General features: G+C 37.2%; 1 protein-coding gene across 1 annotated transcript in view; it reads right to left on the bottom strand.

Annotated features, from left to right (window-relative positions):
* The window catches only part of TRAM (translocating chain-associated membrane protein 1), a 204,472-nt gene that overhangs the window by 129,457 nt on the left and 57,629 nt on the right, over positions 1-17,386 (bottom strand). Inside the window, 1 exon segment of the mRNA XM_090391298.1 lies at positions 13,121-13,239. Coding sequence (XP_090247424.1) covers positions 13,121-13,239 — 119 coding nt within the window.

Genomic DNA, 17,386 nt, shown 5'->3' with positions numbered 1-17,386 from the left:
ATACCCTACAGGACCCTTAACATGGAGGCAATGTGCAGCGCTTTCCTTTCAATTCCTGACAGTGGACCTCACGTGGAGGCAGACCCAGGTAGAAGATTCAGAAACCTACGATGCTTCTCTTTCGATTACCTACAATGGATCTCACGTGGCGTTGGACCCAGGTAAGAGAAAGTTGAGAACCCTAATACAAACGACACATCTCTTTCGATGACCGACAACAGACCTCACGTGGCGGACCCAGGTAAGAGAAGGTGAAAACCCAAAGAAAAAGTCCTCCTCAATGTCTCGCCTTATATGTGCCCAGACTTCCGCTGTATGCTTGTGCACGTCTCTCGAAACTTCCATATACGGTCATGTATTGACCTTCTGACGTCATACTTCACACGTCTTTGGAAATTTCCACGTATGGCAATTCTTAGAATTAGACTTGCTGATTAGACATGAGTTAACAGCATTACATGATGACATCATGCACCATATTATTTTAACAAAGGCTCATTTACGTTATTAAAATTACAAGATTATTACAAAAAAAATATATAACATTTCTCTAAGTACATTCCTCTTAAAAAAAAATGTAAAAGTGAACATGATAAGTTACGCAGTTACATATCATGAGAGATTTTACAACACTGCCATAAGTTATGGACCAAGTTTTGACACTGCTGATTTCTTTCCTGATTAACTGTATTATATCCACAAACTCTGCACCCTTATTCCTAATACTTTAATTTCTACATTGAATTTCTAGAACACCAAGCACATAACACCACTACACACAAACCAACAGTCTGTCTACACTATGTATGCAGACCTACCAGGGGCATATATTCAAGGTGTGCTAAGTGTGCAGTGCACATCCAAAAAATAGCAATATCACCATCATTATATTTTTGCATTTATTCCTGTTAAAGACTCCCCTAATTGTTTCCTGGCTTCAAGTGATTCCTAATATTAAACATAATTTACTAATACTTCATGAAGAGGACACTTTGATGCTTAAACATTGCATTACGTGCACGTTAGTAGTCCAGATGTGTGGGGTCACAAATACGGACACCTTTGAGCCCTTTGAACAGATGTATAGATGGAGCAACGGGTCAAATTCCTAATGTTCCAGTGGTTTTTAAACAATCCAGAAGGTGAGGCAGGGTGTACGCTCACACAACAGCACTCGGAAATTAGCAGCTACGATTGGTTATTGTGTTAACCAATCCAATTGAACAATGTCATTTATCATGAGTTGCTGTTTTTGTTTTCTGAGTTTCGTGTATTTTGTATGTGCGAACTGTGAAATGACGTGTTTAGGATACTAATATAGACAAGAGTTTCTATAAATAATTCATAACATTTTTGAGCATATTTACAATGGGAAAACAGTGTTGACAATTTACTGAATGTTCCATTTTCTGCCAGAGCTCTTCGAGATTGTATGAGTATAGTCAAAGGAGATTAGAACTTGTGCATAAATAAGTAAAATGAACTATTTCAGCTTTTCTTTGGTTGAATCCAGAAAAAAAATAATTTCCCAAGTGATTACGTTTTCCAATTTCTATGCTTATAATACACACACAAATAAAAAAAGTGGTATTAAAAATTGCATCAAAATTCAAATTATCCATCTCTCTCTCTCTCTCAGTCTTTGCCAATAATAATCTAATCTCACCATGAAGCGTTAACCCTTTCTGCTTCTCACATAAATGGCGTGCGTGAAGCATAGTTCTTGTTCATTTGACTTTTCTGCTTTCCATATTTAAAATTATATTAATTGATAAATTAAAGTATTCAAAGTTATCCTACAATTAATTGTACTGGACCAATTAAGATGAGCACTGATGCACTCTTAAAATTTTCATGCATGGATAAAAATGCAAATCATACAGTCAAAGTGGCATGAATTTTGTAGTGCATGTTGCATAAGCCACACCCAACCTAAATGGGCACATGACACAACTGCTTCATACATAACATAGATATGTTTCTTATTTGATCTCATTGCTCATAGATACATTTATGGTGTATTTAAACGGCCATATTCAAAAACATATTTCACTACAGAAAAAGAAACAACTGCTTTCCCTTCCTAGACATGCTAGTTATATTACTACCAAATAGTTTATTAATGCATTTGAGTGGTTATGTGTGAGTCGCTTGGAGAGACTGCTGCTGGAAGGTAGAGAAGTGAGTAGAGAGAATGAATCAGATCAAGCGGGAAGTGATGTGGAAGAGTGGGAGAGTAAGACAGGAGAGATTGAAGGGATGGTTATGAATGGGGAAGTGAGTGGTATAGGTATAGAAAATGAGAGAATGGGTGTGCAAGAGGAGCAGGGAAAAGGGGGAGGCTCAGGGTGGACAGGGGTACACAGCATGAGAAAGGTGGATGCTCCAAGAGGAGGTGAGAGCATGTGTAGACAGGAAAGGAATGGGATGACCTGGGATCAAGAGGAAACAATTGGAATTGAAAAGGGTTCTAAAATGAATAAGCAGAAAGAGAAATGGCCCCAGTCGAGCATGGAGAGATCACATCGAGTGAGTGGTATCAGAGGAACTAGCTGTAGATCCAGAAATGAGCTGTTTGTATTTGTTTGCTGTTTGTGTACAAATGCTAGAAGTATACGAAACAAGGCAGATGAAATGGTTGCACTAATTGCGTCTGTTCACCCAAAAATTGTCGGAATAAGTGAGACATGGTTGGAAAAGAACGACATCCTGATAGGAATAGAGATGGAAGGATATGATGTGCTTTGTGAGGATAGAAGAGGGGAAAAAGGGAGGGGGAGTGCTCTTGATGATAGAGAAAGAGATGTCTATACAAAGTAGAGATGCAAGAGGGAAATAGTGCCAATGATTTTGAGGCAGTATGGTGTGAGATAGAGGTGAGTGGAATCAAATACATGGTTGGATGTTGTTATAGACCAGGTAATGTGGATGGTGGTGATAATGAAATGTATTATTATATAATCAAATTAGCCAAGCAAATAAGAAAAGGGTGATCATTATGGACGATTTTAATTATGGCAATATAGAATGGAATGATGAAATAGCAACTGGAAGTAAAGAAAATGAGTTTCTTGAGTTTTTGAGGGATAACTACCTCAGACAGTTATGTAACAAGGGCACACAAGGATTAAGGGTCTTGGATTTGGTCATCTCATCAGATGATGAGATTATAAATGTGGTGTCAAATCATCCACCAATTGGTGAGAGTGACCATGAGGTGATTACCTGGGTGGTTGCCAGCAGTGTGAGGACCTCTGTGAGAAAAGGGAATATGTGGACCTACAAGGGGGAGGGGGGGTGATTATGAAGAGCTCAGGAGACAGCTTGCAGGTGTAGCATGGAATGAGGAGTTAGCTGGAAAAGAGATCAATGCAGCTTTGGGATTTTCAAGACTATCTAGTAGATGCAATGTCTAAATGTATTCCAAGGGTGAGAAGGTTAAATAAAGTAGGTGGAAATAACCAATTCCATGAGGTCTACAAAGGCCAGGCAAGGAGGGTGACTTGGTTGGTGAGGGTAGCTAAAGAGAGCTATGAACAGCAGTTAGCTAATGAAACCAAAAAGAATCCTAAGGAGTTCTTTCGATATGTCGCCAACAAAAGATAGAATGATTATGGATGACATTGACTGGAGAAAACGATATGAAGACAGCTGATGCAGAATGTGTGGTGGAGATACTTAATGAGCAGTTCATAAAGATCTTTCAATCTTGTGAATGTGACTTCATGGAGGGATTGAGAGCAGTTGATGATGGGGAGGAGAGACTGACTGTAGGTGAGCAAGAGGTGTATGGGGGAGTTGAGTAAACTAGATGTTAATAAGGCTGTGGGATTTGATAATATATCACCATGTATTCTGAACGAATGTGCCAGGGAGTTGACACCTGCCTTGACATATTTTTTTAATATGAGTCTTGCACTTGGTCAAGTTCCTAAGGAGTGGAAGGAGGGCAAGATTGTGCCACTTCATAAAGGAGGTGATCAAACTCAAGCATCAAACTATAGACCTATCTGAGTGTCAGGTGTTGTGGTTAAGTTGTTGGAGAAGCTTGTGAGACCTAGGATCCAGAGGTGGGCTGACAACAGTGGTATTATATTTGATGGACAGCATGGATTTGCTAAAGGGAGGTCATGTTTTAGTAATCTACTTACTTATTACGATAAATTGACTGCTTCCTTGGACAGAGGAGAAGGATACACAATAATATACTTGGATTTCACAAAGGCTTTTGATGGGGTACCTCATAAGTTGACAGTCAAACTAGAACAGATGGGGTTGGATATTAGATTAGTGCATTGGATTGGAGACTGACTATCTGATAGGTATCAACAACTTGCGTATGGGGGAGTGATATCCAGGAAAAGGAAAGTCACTAGTGGAGTGCCTCAGGGGATCTGTTTTAGGGCCATTACTGTTTAACTTGTATATTAATGATATTGGTGAAGATTTGGATGGAGATATTCAGTTGTTTGCAGATGATGCAAAGTTAGGGTGACCATGATGTTGCCTTACAAGAAGACTTGAATAAATTGAGTGATTGGAAATGGGAATGCGAGTTCAATGTTGCAAAATGTAAGGTTTTAAAATTTGGAAAACAAAGATGGGATGCAGAATTTATGCTTGGTGAGGATATATTGTTGGAGGTGGAGGAAATAAGAGATCTGGCAGTGATAGTGGATAAGGATCTGAAATTTAGGGGGACACATCACCAAAATTGTGAAGACAACACAAAGGCTTCTGAGAATGATGCGGAGGACACTGATATGTAGAAGTAGGGAGATTCTTGTTCCGTTGTATAAGGCTTTGATTAGGCCACACATGGACTATTGTGCCCAGATTTGATCACCTGGATTTCAGAATGATGAAGAGATGTTGGAAAGGGTCCAAAGGCTTTGTTTTCTTCTCTGATTTCTTCCTCCTGTCCACTGACTAAGGTAGTTTCTGACCTCTGGAATGTCGAGTATGAGGAAAGATTGAGAAGATGTAATTTGCAGAGTCTGGTGGACAGGAAAAAAGAGGAGAGATATTATAGAGACCTACAAGTTGGTAAGGGGTTGTTATAGGATCAATGCTGGAGAAGTTCTACATAAAATAGTGGGAGATAGGGGGAGAACCAGAGGTCATCCCTGGAAACTGTATAAAGAGGATGTGAATAGGTGAGTGAGAGGCAGGTTTTTTCGTGCAGAGTTGTAAAGGATTGGAATGCCTTGCCTGAGAGTGTGCTGTCTGCAAGGAGTTTGAGTGTGTTTAAGACACATTATGAAGAGCTGTGTGTGTGATAAAAGTACCTCCCAGATGAGTCTTTGATCCATGAGATCTTGGGGTAATAATAATAATAATTATCCTTTAGTGACTGTTTATTATACACTGTAATGTACTTACATAAGCAGTCACACCAGTGGCATATTTAGGTATAGGCCCAGGCCTAGAGCGGCAAATTTTGAGGGGGTGGCAGAAATTTCCAGGCTCTCATTTTTTAATTATAACATGTTCCTTATATGCCACATCTATTCACAAGTAGAGAAATATTTTTCTTTTCCTCATTGTAACTTTAGTCTGCAATCATATTGGCATGTAATCAGATTCTGCATAACTATACAGTCCGAGACATGCACAGAAAGCTACTGTATTGTTGTCGGTAACTTGACACAAAGGCAATAGGGATTAGTGAATTTGATCCCTTTCTTGCTGAGCACATTGCCAAAAGCAGGAAAAAAAGGAAAAGGTTTCGTTTCCTATCTTTCCTTTGCCACGCATGAGGAATTTATTAATATAATGGGCGAGAAAGTAATCAGATTTATTGTGGGAGAACTTAAAATAGCTAAGTACTATTCCATAAGTGTTGACTCAACATTAGACTTGTCTCATGTTGATCAGCTGTCCTTCATTGTACGATATGCGAAAGAACATGGAACTCCTGTGGAGCGTTTCTTGCGTTTCATTCCTAACGTAAGTCACAAATCTGAAGAGTTACAAGAGGCGGTTTTGATTTCACAAAACGAGCTTGGAATTTATGTAGAAAATTGCAGAGGGCAGGCATATGATAATGCTAGTAACATGTCAGGCAAGTATACAGGACTGCAAGCAAGAATTCTTGAAATAAATCCATTGGCAGAATTCACACAGTGCACTGGACATTCTCTGTCTCAAATTGGTACTTGAGCTGCCGAATCCTGTCCATAACTCTTCTGCATTTTTTGGTGTCCTTCAGAAACTGTACGTATTTTTCACATCTTCAACACATCGGTGGAGTGTGCTAAGAAAGCACCTGGAAACCTGCAAAAGTATTTAAACGTCCTTCACCTACTCATTAGTCAGCTCGTGAAGATGCCTGTCGGAGTCTTCGTGAGGGATTGACAGAAATAATTTCCACTTTATCCGAAATTGAAAATGACACCACCCAGAAGAAAGTTACGTGATGTGAAACAAGTGAGATTCTATGGCAACTTCAGTCATTGGAGGTTGGGATCATCACCTGCCTATGGGCAGGTCATGAGGGGCGGCACTTTCTGTGGGCCTAGGGGCGGAAAATATCTAAATACGCCACTGAGTCGCACTACTATCCTTCCTGACACTATAGCTTTCCTGAAACTCTCGTCATCTTTGCTACCTTTTCTTAGCCAATGGATACAACTCCTATAAAACAGGCAAAAATACTGCATGCCTTCTATCCCCTCCTACATAAGATTAAAACAAAACCACTTCCACCTTATATCTGGGATATATTAGCCAAAGTTCTTCATAAATATAATTTTCATGCCACTTTCAGCACACATCTAGCTAGCAACATGCATTTGATTTCCAAAGGCTCAGCCTCATCCTCTTGCACATCCTAGAGTGTAGATTCCTTGTGCCTACAATTTAGCCTACTTTAGACAGACTGGTAGTTCTCCTTAACATCTGCCTTGAAGAACATAAAAACGTTTGTAATCATCAATATGGCAATTCAGGACTTTCATACCATACTCTGGATACTCCACTCATAGTTAAATGGAAGAGAACTGTGCTTCGTATAAATTACTATAGGCTCAAGATTCTATTTTTGAGAAGCAGAATCAGCTATGAAAGGCCCTAACCTCGATAAGTGTAACTGCATTCATTTGCAGCTCAACATCACAAGAGTTAAAGATCGGTACTATCAAGATAAGAAGCCTGAATGGCAAAGAAATGGAGCTTGCTGAGGAATTAGATAAGTACAGATCGACATAATGGGGGTGACTGAAACAAAAAAGACAAACACTGGTGAGATCTTTCTGAGCAATAAATACAAAATGTTATATTCAGGCAATTACAATCAAGGAAAAGAAGGAGTAGCCATAGTATTCAACACTAAATACGATGCTAATCTTCTTGAATGGCAGGCAGTATCAAGTAGAGTGATGTGAGCATAATGGGGAACTGGACAATGACACTTATTTGTGTATATGGTTCCACAGAAGGTTCTACTAAGGTAGAATTGGAGGAATTTTTTTAGGCTTTAGAGCAGTGGTTCTTAACCTGGGGATGTGTGCACCCCTAGGGGTGCGAGAAAGCATTTCCAGGGGTGCGAGAGAATTTTCTAAATTTTGACCCAGATTCGATGGATGACAGCTATTTAATAAAAGATGATCTTATTGAAATACGAACCAATGCGTGTATTCAAATAGAATTTGAAAAACTGGACTTAGAACAATTCTGGTGTACACAGTTAGAACCTTATCCACAGCTGGCAAAAGCAGCATTGCACATGCTTTTACCATTTGCCACCAGCTACCTGTGTGAAATGGGATTTTCATCACTTTTGCAGATAAAAACAAAATCCAGAAATCGCTTAAATGCAAGTGATGACGTACGTGTAGCTCTTTCAAAAAAGGAGCCTCGCTTCAAAAGTATTATTATGAATAAATAACAACAACATAGCCATTAAAAACTGAGATATTGTTTTGTATGTATATGTAAATATATGTGTTTATTTTTCAATAAATAAATTATCATACAATAGATGTAATTTCCTAAATAAAGAAATAGAAACGCATTTTTCATGGGGTGCGAGAACTTATTTTTAGATTCAAGGGGGTGCCGATCACTAAAAAGGTTAAGACCCACTGCTTTAGAGAAAGCAACTGCAACAATGAAAAAGGAAAAGTTGGTACTTGTTGGGAGATCTGAACAGCAGAGTAGGAAATGATTATCAGACATTCAAAAACATTTTGGGAAAATTTCGAGAAATTCCAACATAAAAATGTGCACAAATTCATATGGAGAGAAGAGGCAAGGAATAAGAAAAGTCTCATTGACTATGTTATTGTCGATAGTGATATTTTCTCCATGGTCCAGGACACCGGAGTGTACAGAGAATTTGAAATTGGAAGTGATCACTATTTAGTCTCGAGAAGGATAAAATTGAATTTCATTTTGAAAAGCAGAACATTTAAGAAAGTTTTAAAGCGAATCATTTCCTACTCTGCTGTTCAGATCTCCCAACAAGTACCAACTTTTCCTTTTTCATTGTTGCAATTGCTTTCTCTAAAGCAGTGGGTCTTAACCTTTTTAGTGATCGGCACCCCCTTGAGCAGCTCTCAGATGGGAACTGTAGACTAAAATACACAAACATTATTGAAGAAAAAATGCAAGGGTTTGAGAACAGAAACCAAAACTTGGAGGTTCAGTGGCAAATCCTGAAGAAAGCATTGATTGATTCAGCCAGAGAAGCATGTGATGAGGTCGTCTGCTATGATAGAAAAATCAGAACTCCGTGGGGATACAGGAAGTTTAAGAGGCAGTGAAGAAAAAGAAGAAAGCATATCAAAAGTACCTGGCAAATAAATCAGCTTGTGCTCTTAGACAATACAGAGACAAATATAAGAAAGTTAAACACTGTAAAACTAGCTAAACAAAAGTCATGAGAAGACTGGTAAGAACATACAAAATAAATATCAAGAAGGTGGCAAGATATTCTGGAAGTTGTTGAAGAAGTTCAGAAATGGAGAAAAGAGTGCTGTAAAAGAAATTAGAGATGATAAAGGTGACATAAAAACTGGTGAAAAAGATATCCTTGAAGTATGGAGTAATTACTTAGAAAAATTGCTAAATGAAACAAGCAGCGATAGCACTGTGGTAAAAAAAAAAAAAACACTCAACAGGCATAAATTCAGGAATACATATCCACACTTGAAGTAGAAAAAGCCATCAAAGGCTTGAAATGTGGAAAGGCAGCAGGAGTAGATGATATTCGACCAGAAATGTTAACGTATGGTGGTATAAAAGTCTTACAGTGGCTGCACTGCATAGTTCAGAAAGCCTGGACAGAGGGAAGAATTCCCGATGACTGGAGTAGAGCTCTAATAGTGCCCATATATAAAAAGGGAAATAAAACTGAATGTGAGTAGTACAGAGCTATTTCCCTACTGAGTGTTCCTGGTAAGATCTATGCAAGTATACTTAAGAAACAGCTGACAAGAATTGTGGAAGAAAAGCTTGGTGAAGAACAAGCTGGAGTCAGGCAAAATAGAGGCTGTCAGGATCAGATCTTCACTTTATGACAAATAGTCGAGAACGGATGGGAATATAACAAAGATCTGTATTTAAGTTTTGTCGATCTGGAAAAGGCATATGACAAGGTGCCAAGAGAGAAGCTATTCAATACGCTACAGTCATATGGTGACAATGGGGCATTATATCAAGCAATACTTAGTCTTTATTTGAATTGTAAAGCAGCAGTTAGAACTGAAGGAAGTACAGGAAGATAGTTTAATGTTAAATCTGGTGTCAAACAAGGATGTACATTATCCCCTCTGTTATTCATTATCTATATGGATCACATTATGAAGGAAAGTGGTATTAAACCTAATATCAGAATTGGAGATGTTAATGTCAGCTCTTTGCTTTATGCGGATGATGTTATACTTCTAAATAAATCCGCTACAAGTCTCAAGATTCCCTGACTAAATTGAATAAATGTTGTAATAGATATGGTATGAAGGGCAGCAATAAAAAGACAAGGACAATGAAAATAGGCAGAATCGTTGAAAATGTCAACTGCATTTTGAACGGAGAACTTGTGGAACAAGTAAAACATTTCAGCTACTTAGGCACAATTTTTAGTGAAGATGGTAAATTAAATATGGAAATAGACAACAGAATCAACAAAGCTAGTATGGTAGGAAGTCAACTGAATAAATTCATATGGAGTAAAAGAGAAATTAGACAGAACACTAAATTATCTGTATACAAGACAGTGTTCAAGCCAATTTTAACTTATGGATCTGAGAGCTGGGTCAGAAGTAAAACACCTGACTAAAGACTAGAGACTGCAGATATGAGAGTCATGAGAAAGATTAGGGACACAAACAGATGGTATCGATTGCAGTATCATATTAAAAATGAGGATATTAGGAAAGAACTTGACATTGTCAGCCCCCCCCCCATCTGCTCCTGACTTATTAACATCTGACCTCCATAGAGTCAGACTCATCGTGGAAGGCACACATAAAGCTCATCCAACCATGCTTTAAACTGATTCAACGTGTTTACATTCACAACACACTCAGGCAATGCGTTCCACTCACCAACCACTCTCCATGCAAAGAACCTGTTCCTCATTCCTCTGCTCACACTCTTCTTGTACAGTTTCCAGGGGTGGCCTCTTGTTCTATCCCCTCCATCTCTCATTCTATGAATTCTAAAATTCTTTTCCTTTGAAATGAATTTTAAGTTCTTTTAAAAGAATTTAAATAATTACCCAAAGTAAATTTATTCAAATAAATACAACAGCACAAACAAAAATGTTATAATACAAGTTGATGATAGGCAGCTTTTTAAAAATACAAGATTTCCACATGACAGTATTTTAAATGCATAATAATCATTGAAAATATTAGGATTGAGCAGAAAAAAATATTCATCACCATTTTAAATGCACAATAATCATTGAAAATATTAGGATTGAGCAGAAAAAAATATTCATCACCATCCAATGATGAATATTTTTATATGCATCATAAATGACTGTACAGGATTTAATGATATTAGAAGACAGTTATTACTAACATTAGTCATCTGGTATCTAGGTCTCTTTCCTATCATCAATTGAATAAGTGTTTTGCTAACCTTTCCTTTCCCATTCTGAGAATAGCTCTGCTCACACATTCCTAAATGCTAAAAATGTCAAGTTTTTTTTATTAATATCTTTATTTTTAACATGATTTTTTTCATTAATATCAATTCAAGCCTAAATTTTTATCAGAACTCTCATCCTGCTCCACAAGTTGGTTTGATTGCCATCTTGTTTTTAACTACTTTAGTATGACTAATTTCTCGTTTCATATAAATTTATTCATTCATTCACTACTATCATCAAATTCCTGATATGTACCCTCAAAGTGGAGAGGTGGGGGATATACAGAACATTTACTTCCTATTGACAATTTTCCTCCAAATTAATCTCTTATCTGTCAGGACTTCAATGATGTCATATCTTATATTTCAACCTTCTAAGCACTTCTTACTGTACCAATCCACCTAGAGTCTGGTTTCTCTCTTGGTCTTTTTCTAGCCACAAGGACAAAAACCACTTCTGCTAACCATTCCTCTTGCATTCGGGTTAAATAACAATACCACCCAAGATTAGCTCTGTTAACACATTCCTGAATGCTAACAATATCAAGTTTCTTCCTTCCTAATATCCTCATTTTTAATATGATGCTACTGTAGACACTATCTATTCACTCTCCTAATCCTTCTTACAGCTCTCAAACCCATGGTCTCCAGTCTTTGATCAGGTGTTATTTCTAACCCAGCCATCAGATCCATTAGTTAAAACTGGTTTGAACACTTGTATACAGCTAGTTTCATGTTCTGACTAATTTCTCTCTTTTCTATAACTTCTTTTTCATTTAGCAATCTTTCAATGCAATTACTCCACACATCTAGAATATTTTTATCTTCAGTTTTAATGTCATCTTTATCATCTGATTCTTTTTCCAGTAATTTGTCCTCCATTTCTAAACTTTTTTTCAATACCATCCAGAATATTTTGCTACTTTCTGATTCTTACAAATATCATCCAATGACCTGTTTAGCTACTTTCACACGCTGCTTTAATATTTTTCTCCACATTTACTCAGAGCACATGTCCACTTTCCTTTCTTGCTACTATCTTCTGATATGCTTATTTCTTTTTAATGACTGTCTCTAACTTTCCGAGTCCACCATGGAATTTTTCTATCCTTGCAGAAAACACCACCACATACCTATAGCTGAATCAATGTGTTCATCAATTTCTAGTGAATCTCCAAGGTTTGGTTTTCCCAGTCATCTTGCTTCAACACTTAAAGTTTGTTATACAATGGTTACAGAATATCCTATGTAGCTGGTAAAAGGACATCCCTCTATGTATGGAAGAGCATAATTTTATATCCAAATAACATATCCAAAAAACAGTACTGTATTACTTTCTGCGCAAAGAAATATGAACCAAGCACTGCATCTTCATAAATGCACACAATTACATTGGAAGAATCTTTCAGGATCTCTAGATATTCAGTGAGCAAAGTATAAGCCCAAATCAAAAATTTGGGATGCTTACATTCCCTGAAATGTTCTGTCTGAAAAGAACTGTTTTCAGAAGAAGGAAGAAAAATGTCCTCTACTTTTTCACATATAACCAATTTAATTCTGACTTTGCCATCAGTTTCAATGATAAACTAAACCACCTGCAACTTACATACTGCAAGATTTACTGAAGCACCTTATGAAAATTAGATTAAGGTATGTCTAAGTCCAAATTAAAAGGGTTCTCATCAAATTGCATAAAAATTTGCAAACATGCTTTAGTTTAAGAAGTTCTCTTATGTCCTGTAGATTTAGATTACTCTACATTGCTAGGTTTCTTTAAATTGAATATATCACCTCTTGATATTTATCACTAACTCAAATTCTGAATATCATCAAATACCCAGCTTTTGTTAGGCTCATTATCTGCTGGTTAGAATAGCTAAGTGTGCATATACACAAAACTGAATAATAGATAACTAAGTTAGGTGACAATTTGATTTAAAAAGCATTTGCATTTAAATTATTGGCACTTTTTTGTGGAAACCCTGTATATACAGAGGGAAAAAAAAAAAATTGAGATACTCACATCTAGGACATATTCCTGAAGAATGGCATGCATTACAATGGCAATGAGAAAGTAGAAAAACACCACACAAAAATCCTTTCTTCCATATGTGTAATAAACTATATCAGTGGGATCTAAAGCTACATAAAAAAATTTTGATTGAAGTTAATAACAAACAAATTGGGAGAAGGAAAAAAAAACTCTGGTACAGCAAAACAAATTAATATAAAAATATAAACTAATAAAAATATTTATGAATTTATAACTAAAAAAAAATTAACAGGGTGTGTATATATACATACTGCTATCATATATCTATGCAAAGGCACAACTTGTGATAGCCATTCACATCATGCATATTTTAGCACATCTAAATTCATTCAATGCACGTACACTACAACTCACCATTTTCAGTAATACTATTTTAGTTATGTAAGACAGATAAAAAAACAGATTAATAAAATCAACAGCTAATATTTCTCAATTTATAGCTAACTTCCATATTATATTTTGAAGTATTATTGGTAAAAGGAAGAAGCAAAAAATTATATTGGTTAACTAGAAAATGAATGTTGTAGAATCTGTGAAATCAGTCCATTTTATAAATGGGAAGTAAATTATGAATATTAATTTATCATCAGGAAAAATTCAGATCAGAAAATAAAGAATGCTCAAACACAACCCAAATCTCAACAAAAATGATGGCCTAACCATTTCAAGAATGTGGAGGACCCATCTACAACCTGTATAACAACCTAAACTAGTCATAGAAAAATCCCACTACAAGAAGACAACCTGGTGAAGTGTTTGTAACATTCAACAGCAACTGAAAGAAATTATATTATAACAATCAGAACTATCCAGAAGAATATTAATACATGAGGACTTTAGCAGTTTATTGTAGTTGTATTTTTTTATATTATTTTTTATTTTATTTTATTTTTTTTTATTAATTAATTAATTAATTTTTTTTTTATCACTAGAGGTCAGGCTAGGGAAAAGGATTAACTAACTACGTAGATTTAGTTTACTGGTATACAGGGCATTAGCATGTAGCTTGGTTCCGTATACACTTGTATTCTTCCGATGATGACCTCGATACAGGGGTCGAAACGTCAAGTTTTATTTTATTAGTAATTAATAAAATAATCTGTTCAACATGTGTTTTTGTGTCCTTAAATTTACAAATATGAGCGCTGATCACCGTGTAACCTTAAAAGAATGAATTTTCAGGAATGAATAACATAATATTCATTAACATTACTGAAACATCTTAGGGAAAGGCTCGGTAATAGTATTATAGTGAAATTGAGCATAAGAGTGATTAGTCTGAAGTGTGCACTCTAGATACGTACTCTAGTACAAAGCCGACATATCAACAAGTTTGATAAATTAACAAAGAACTCGGCGCCCAAACTACAAACCAACACTGTTGTTAACCTATCGTCAGCTACCTTAAAGCCAGAAGCACTCCACGCTCTGTCATGTGGTCACAACTTCGCCATTGCTCCTAGGAAATTACCGGCCGAGGAATTAATGATTCAAATTGAACGCGGGATTCGCCAACTGCCTAACCACATCGGCAACGATATCAGATTGGATGTAGCCTGTGTTCTCAACAAAGCAAAACCTCCAAAATCCAACATATCCAGTAGTGAATACAAGGCACTACAAGAATTGAAAAGAAACAAAAAAATAGTGATCACCAAAGCGGATAAGGGAAACGCCACTGTGGTACTTAATCTTAAAGATTACACAGGTAAGCTCAAGGCTTTATTATTAGATCGTTCCACTTACCTCCCCATTGATTACAATCCCACCAACTCACAAATTAGAAAACTCCATAGGCTCCTTAAGAAGGTCACTTCTTGGCCTGTGGAGATTACCAACAAACTAAAACCCTATAACTCTAGACCCAACCGCATATATGTATATGGGCTCCCAAAAATACACAAAGAAAATGTGCCATTACGTCCCATAGTGGATGGCATTGATTCCCCCTCTTACAAACTAGCCAAGCATTTAGCCAAAGCGCTCTCACACTATACTGGCAATACACCATCACACATAAAAAACTCAGCCCACTTCAAAGCCAGTATAGAAAACCTTACACTCCAACATAATGACATAATGGTCAGTTTTGATGTCTCCTCCCTATTCACGAATGTCCCCCTCAAAGAAACCTTAGAGCTAATCCAAGCTAAATTTCCTCCCGATATCTCAGCCCTATTTCAGTTTACAATGAACTCAGGCTATTTCGTTTGGCAGGAAAAATTCTACAAACAGATAGAGGGGACAGCCATGGGTTCACCACTTTCCCCACCCTTGGCCAACTTCTTCATGGAGATGTTTGAAGAGAAAGCCTTAAACTCAGCCCCACAAAAACCTACCATATGGCTTCGCTATGTTGATGATGTTTTCGCTATTTGGCCACATGGCCCGGATTCACTCCTCTCCTTCCTAACACACTTGAACAACCAACACCCTAGAATCAAATTCACCCTGGAAAAAGAGGAAAACAATAACCTCCCCTTCCTAGACACACTAGTCACCCGCCAACCTGATGGAACCTTGGTTTTCTCAGTTTATAGAAAACCCACCCATACAGGCAGATACATTCACCAACAATCCCACCCCCCCCTCACAACAATATGGAGTTATTAAAACATTATTCAACAGGGCAAAAATAATCTGTTCTAATGATCAAGCCCTAACCACTGAACTAAATCACATCCGTGACACTTTCTCAGCCAACGGCTACCCCCTCCAAAAAATCCAAAAAATACTTAACCCAGTTATCCACAACCCACCACCCCCTCCCCTTCACAAAAAAAGATTACTCTAAATCTATCATGATTCCCTACATCAGAGGCACCTCAGAAAAAATCAAAAAAATCCTAAAAAAACATGACTTGACCACTTGTTACAGACCACATAGAAAACTGGCATCCCTTATCCGCTCCACCAAAGACCAACCACTTCCCCTAGACCTACCTGGTGTATACCAGGTCCCTTGCAGCTGTAAACTGTCCTACTTTGGCCAAACAGGCAGGACAGCAAATATCAGAATCTCAGAACACAAGGATTACATCCGATTTTACCAGTACAGCCACTCTGGGCTTGCAGACCACGCTCTGGATACTCGCCACAGAATAAGATGGAAGAAAGCCACAGTAATACACTGCAGCAAGTTCAAGTATGAAAGACTATTCATGGAATCAGCCTCGGCCCTTAGGAACATGCCAAACCTCAACAAATTTGGATGCATGAAACTGCCCCAAATTTGGGATACTTTTATCAGAAGAACTTCAGCCCAAAGGCCAAGAACTACCAATATAGCCCGCAGGGGGGCACCATCAGGACTTTAGGAAACGCTAGCTTCCTAGCTTCAGTCTCATTTGCTGTTATTAGTACTTGTGTGCACGTGTCTTTTAGTAAGTTCCCAAGAAGATGGCAACTTGACGTTCGCCGAAATATCGGAATGTATATATTAAAGTTTATTTAATCTATATTTCTAGTATATGCTGTCAATTCCTTAAATATTAGTTATCATGCTGATTAGTGATTAGTAACATTTGTGGCTAGAGGTAGTCTGTACTTGTACCCACAGGAATGGGTTCCAGATCTTGAACAGCATGAATGCATTCTTATTGAGAAGGAAGTTTTATTGCAATAAACTGCTTATCAGATGATTCCTTAGTCTCCTGTTCTTAAATATTTTTCTGCAATTACCCCCCCCCCTTTGCAAAAAAAAAAAAAAAATCTTGTTCAAGATTTTTGTGGCAGTGAGGGTTCAAAATAAACCGCTTGTATATAGAAGAACTAACTAACATCGCATCAAGTTGCAATTTGTATCCTTTTTATTCCACAAAACAGGAAAATCAGCCTAAAACAGATAATGCCCTACCCTCATAGCCTTAATTACTTTGGCCATTAATCAAAACAATTTTTTTCATCCAATAATGGAATATAATGAGGAATATATGTTCTCCCAACCCAGCGAAAAAAACTCTCCATGATTATTTCACATCCAGAATATAGTAATACTGTGAATATAATAGCATTTTGCTACTTGTACACAAGGAGACAACTGCAATTCAGTAAAAAACGAAAGGTAGAAACTGATGTGGGAAGCAGCTCTCATCAAAATGTATGGCATTTTATCAACCCTCTAAAGAACGTGATGAACATTATGGGACACAAATCTGCAACGTAATGTGAAGTTAACTGCTCTATATACATACTGCTTAAACATGAAGAAATTTAATATTCATAACTGCTCATGTA

Source organism: Typopeltis vanoorti, chromosome 4, assembly GCF_054136105.1.
Source record: "Typopeltis vanoorti isolate ZY-2024b chromosome 4, IOZ_Tvanoo_1.0, whole genome shotgun sequence".
NCBI lineage: Eukaryota > Metazoa > Arthropoda > Arachnida > Uropygi > Thelyphonidae > Typopeltis > Typopeltis vanoorti.
This window is presented reverse-complemented; position numbering and strand designations above follow the sequence as displayed.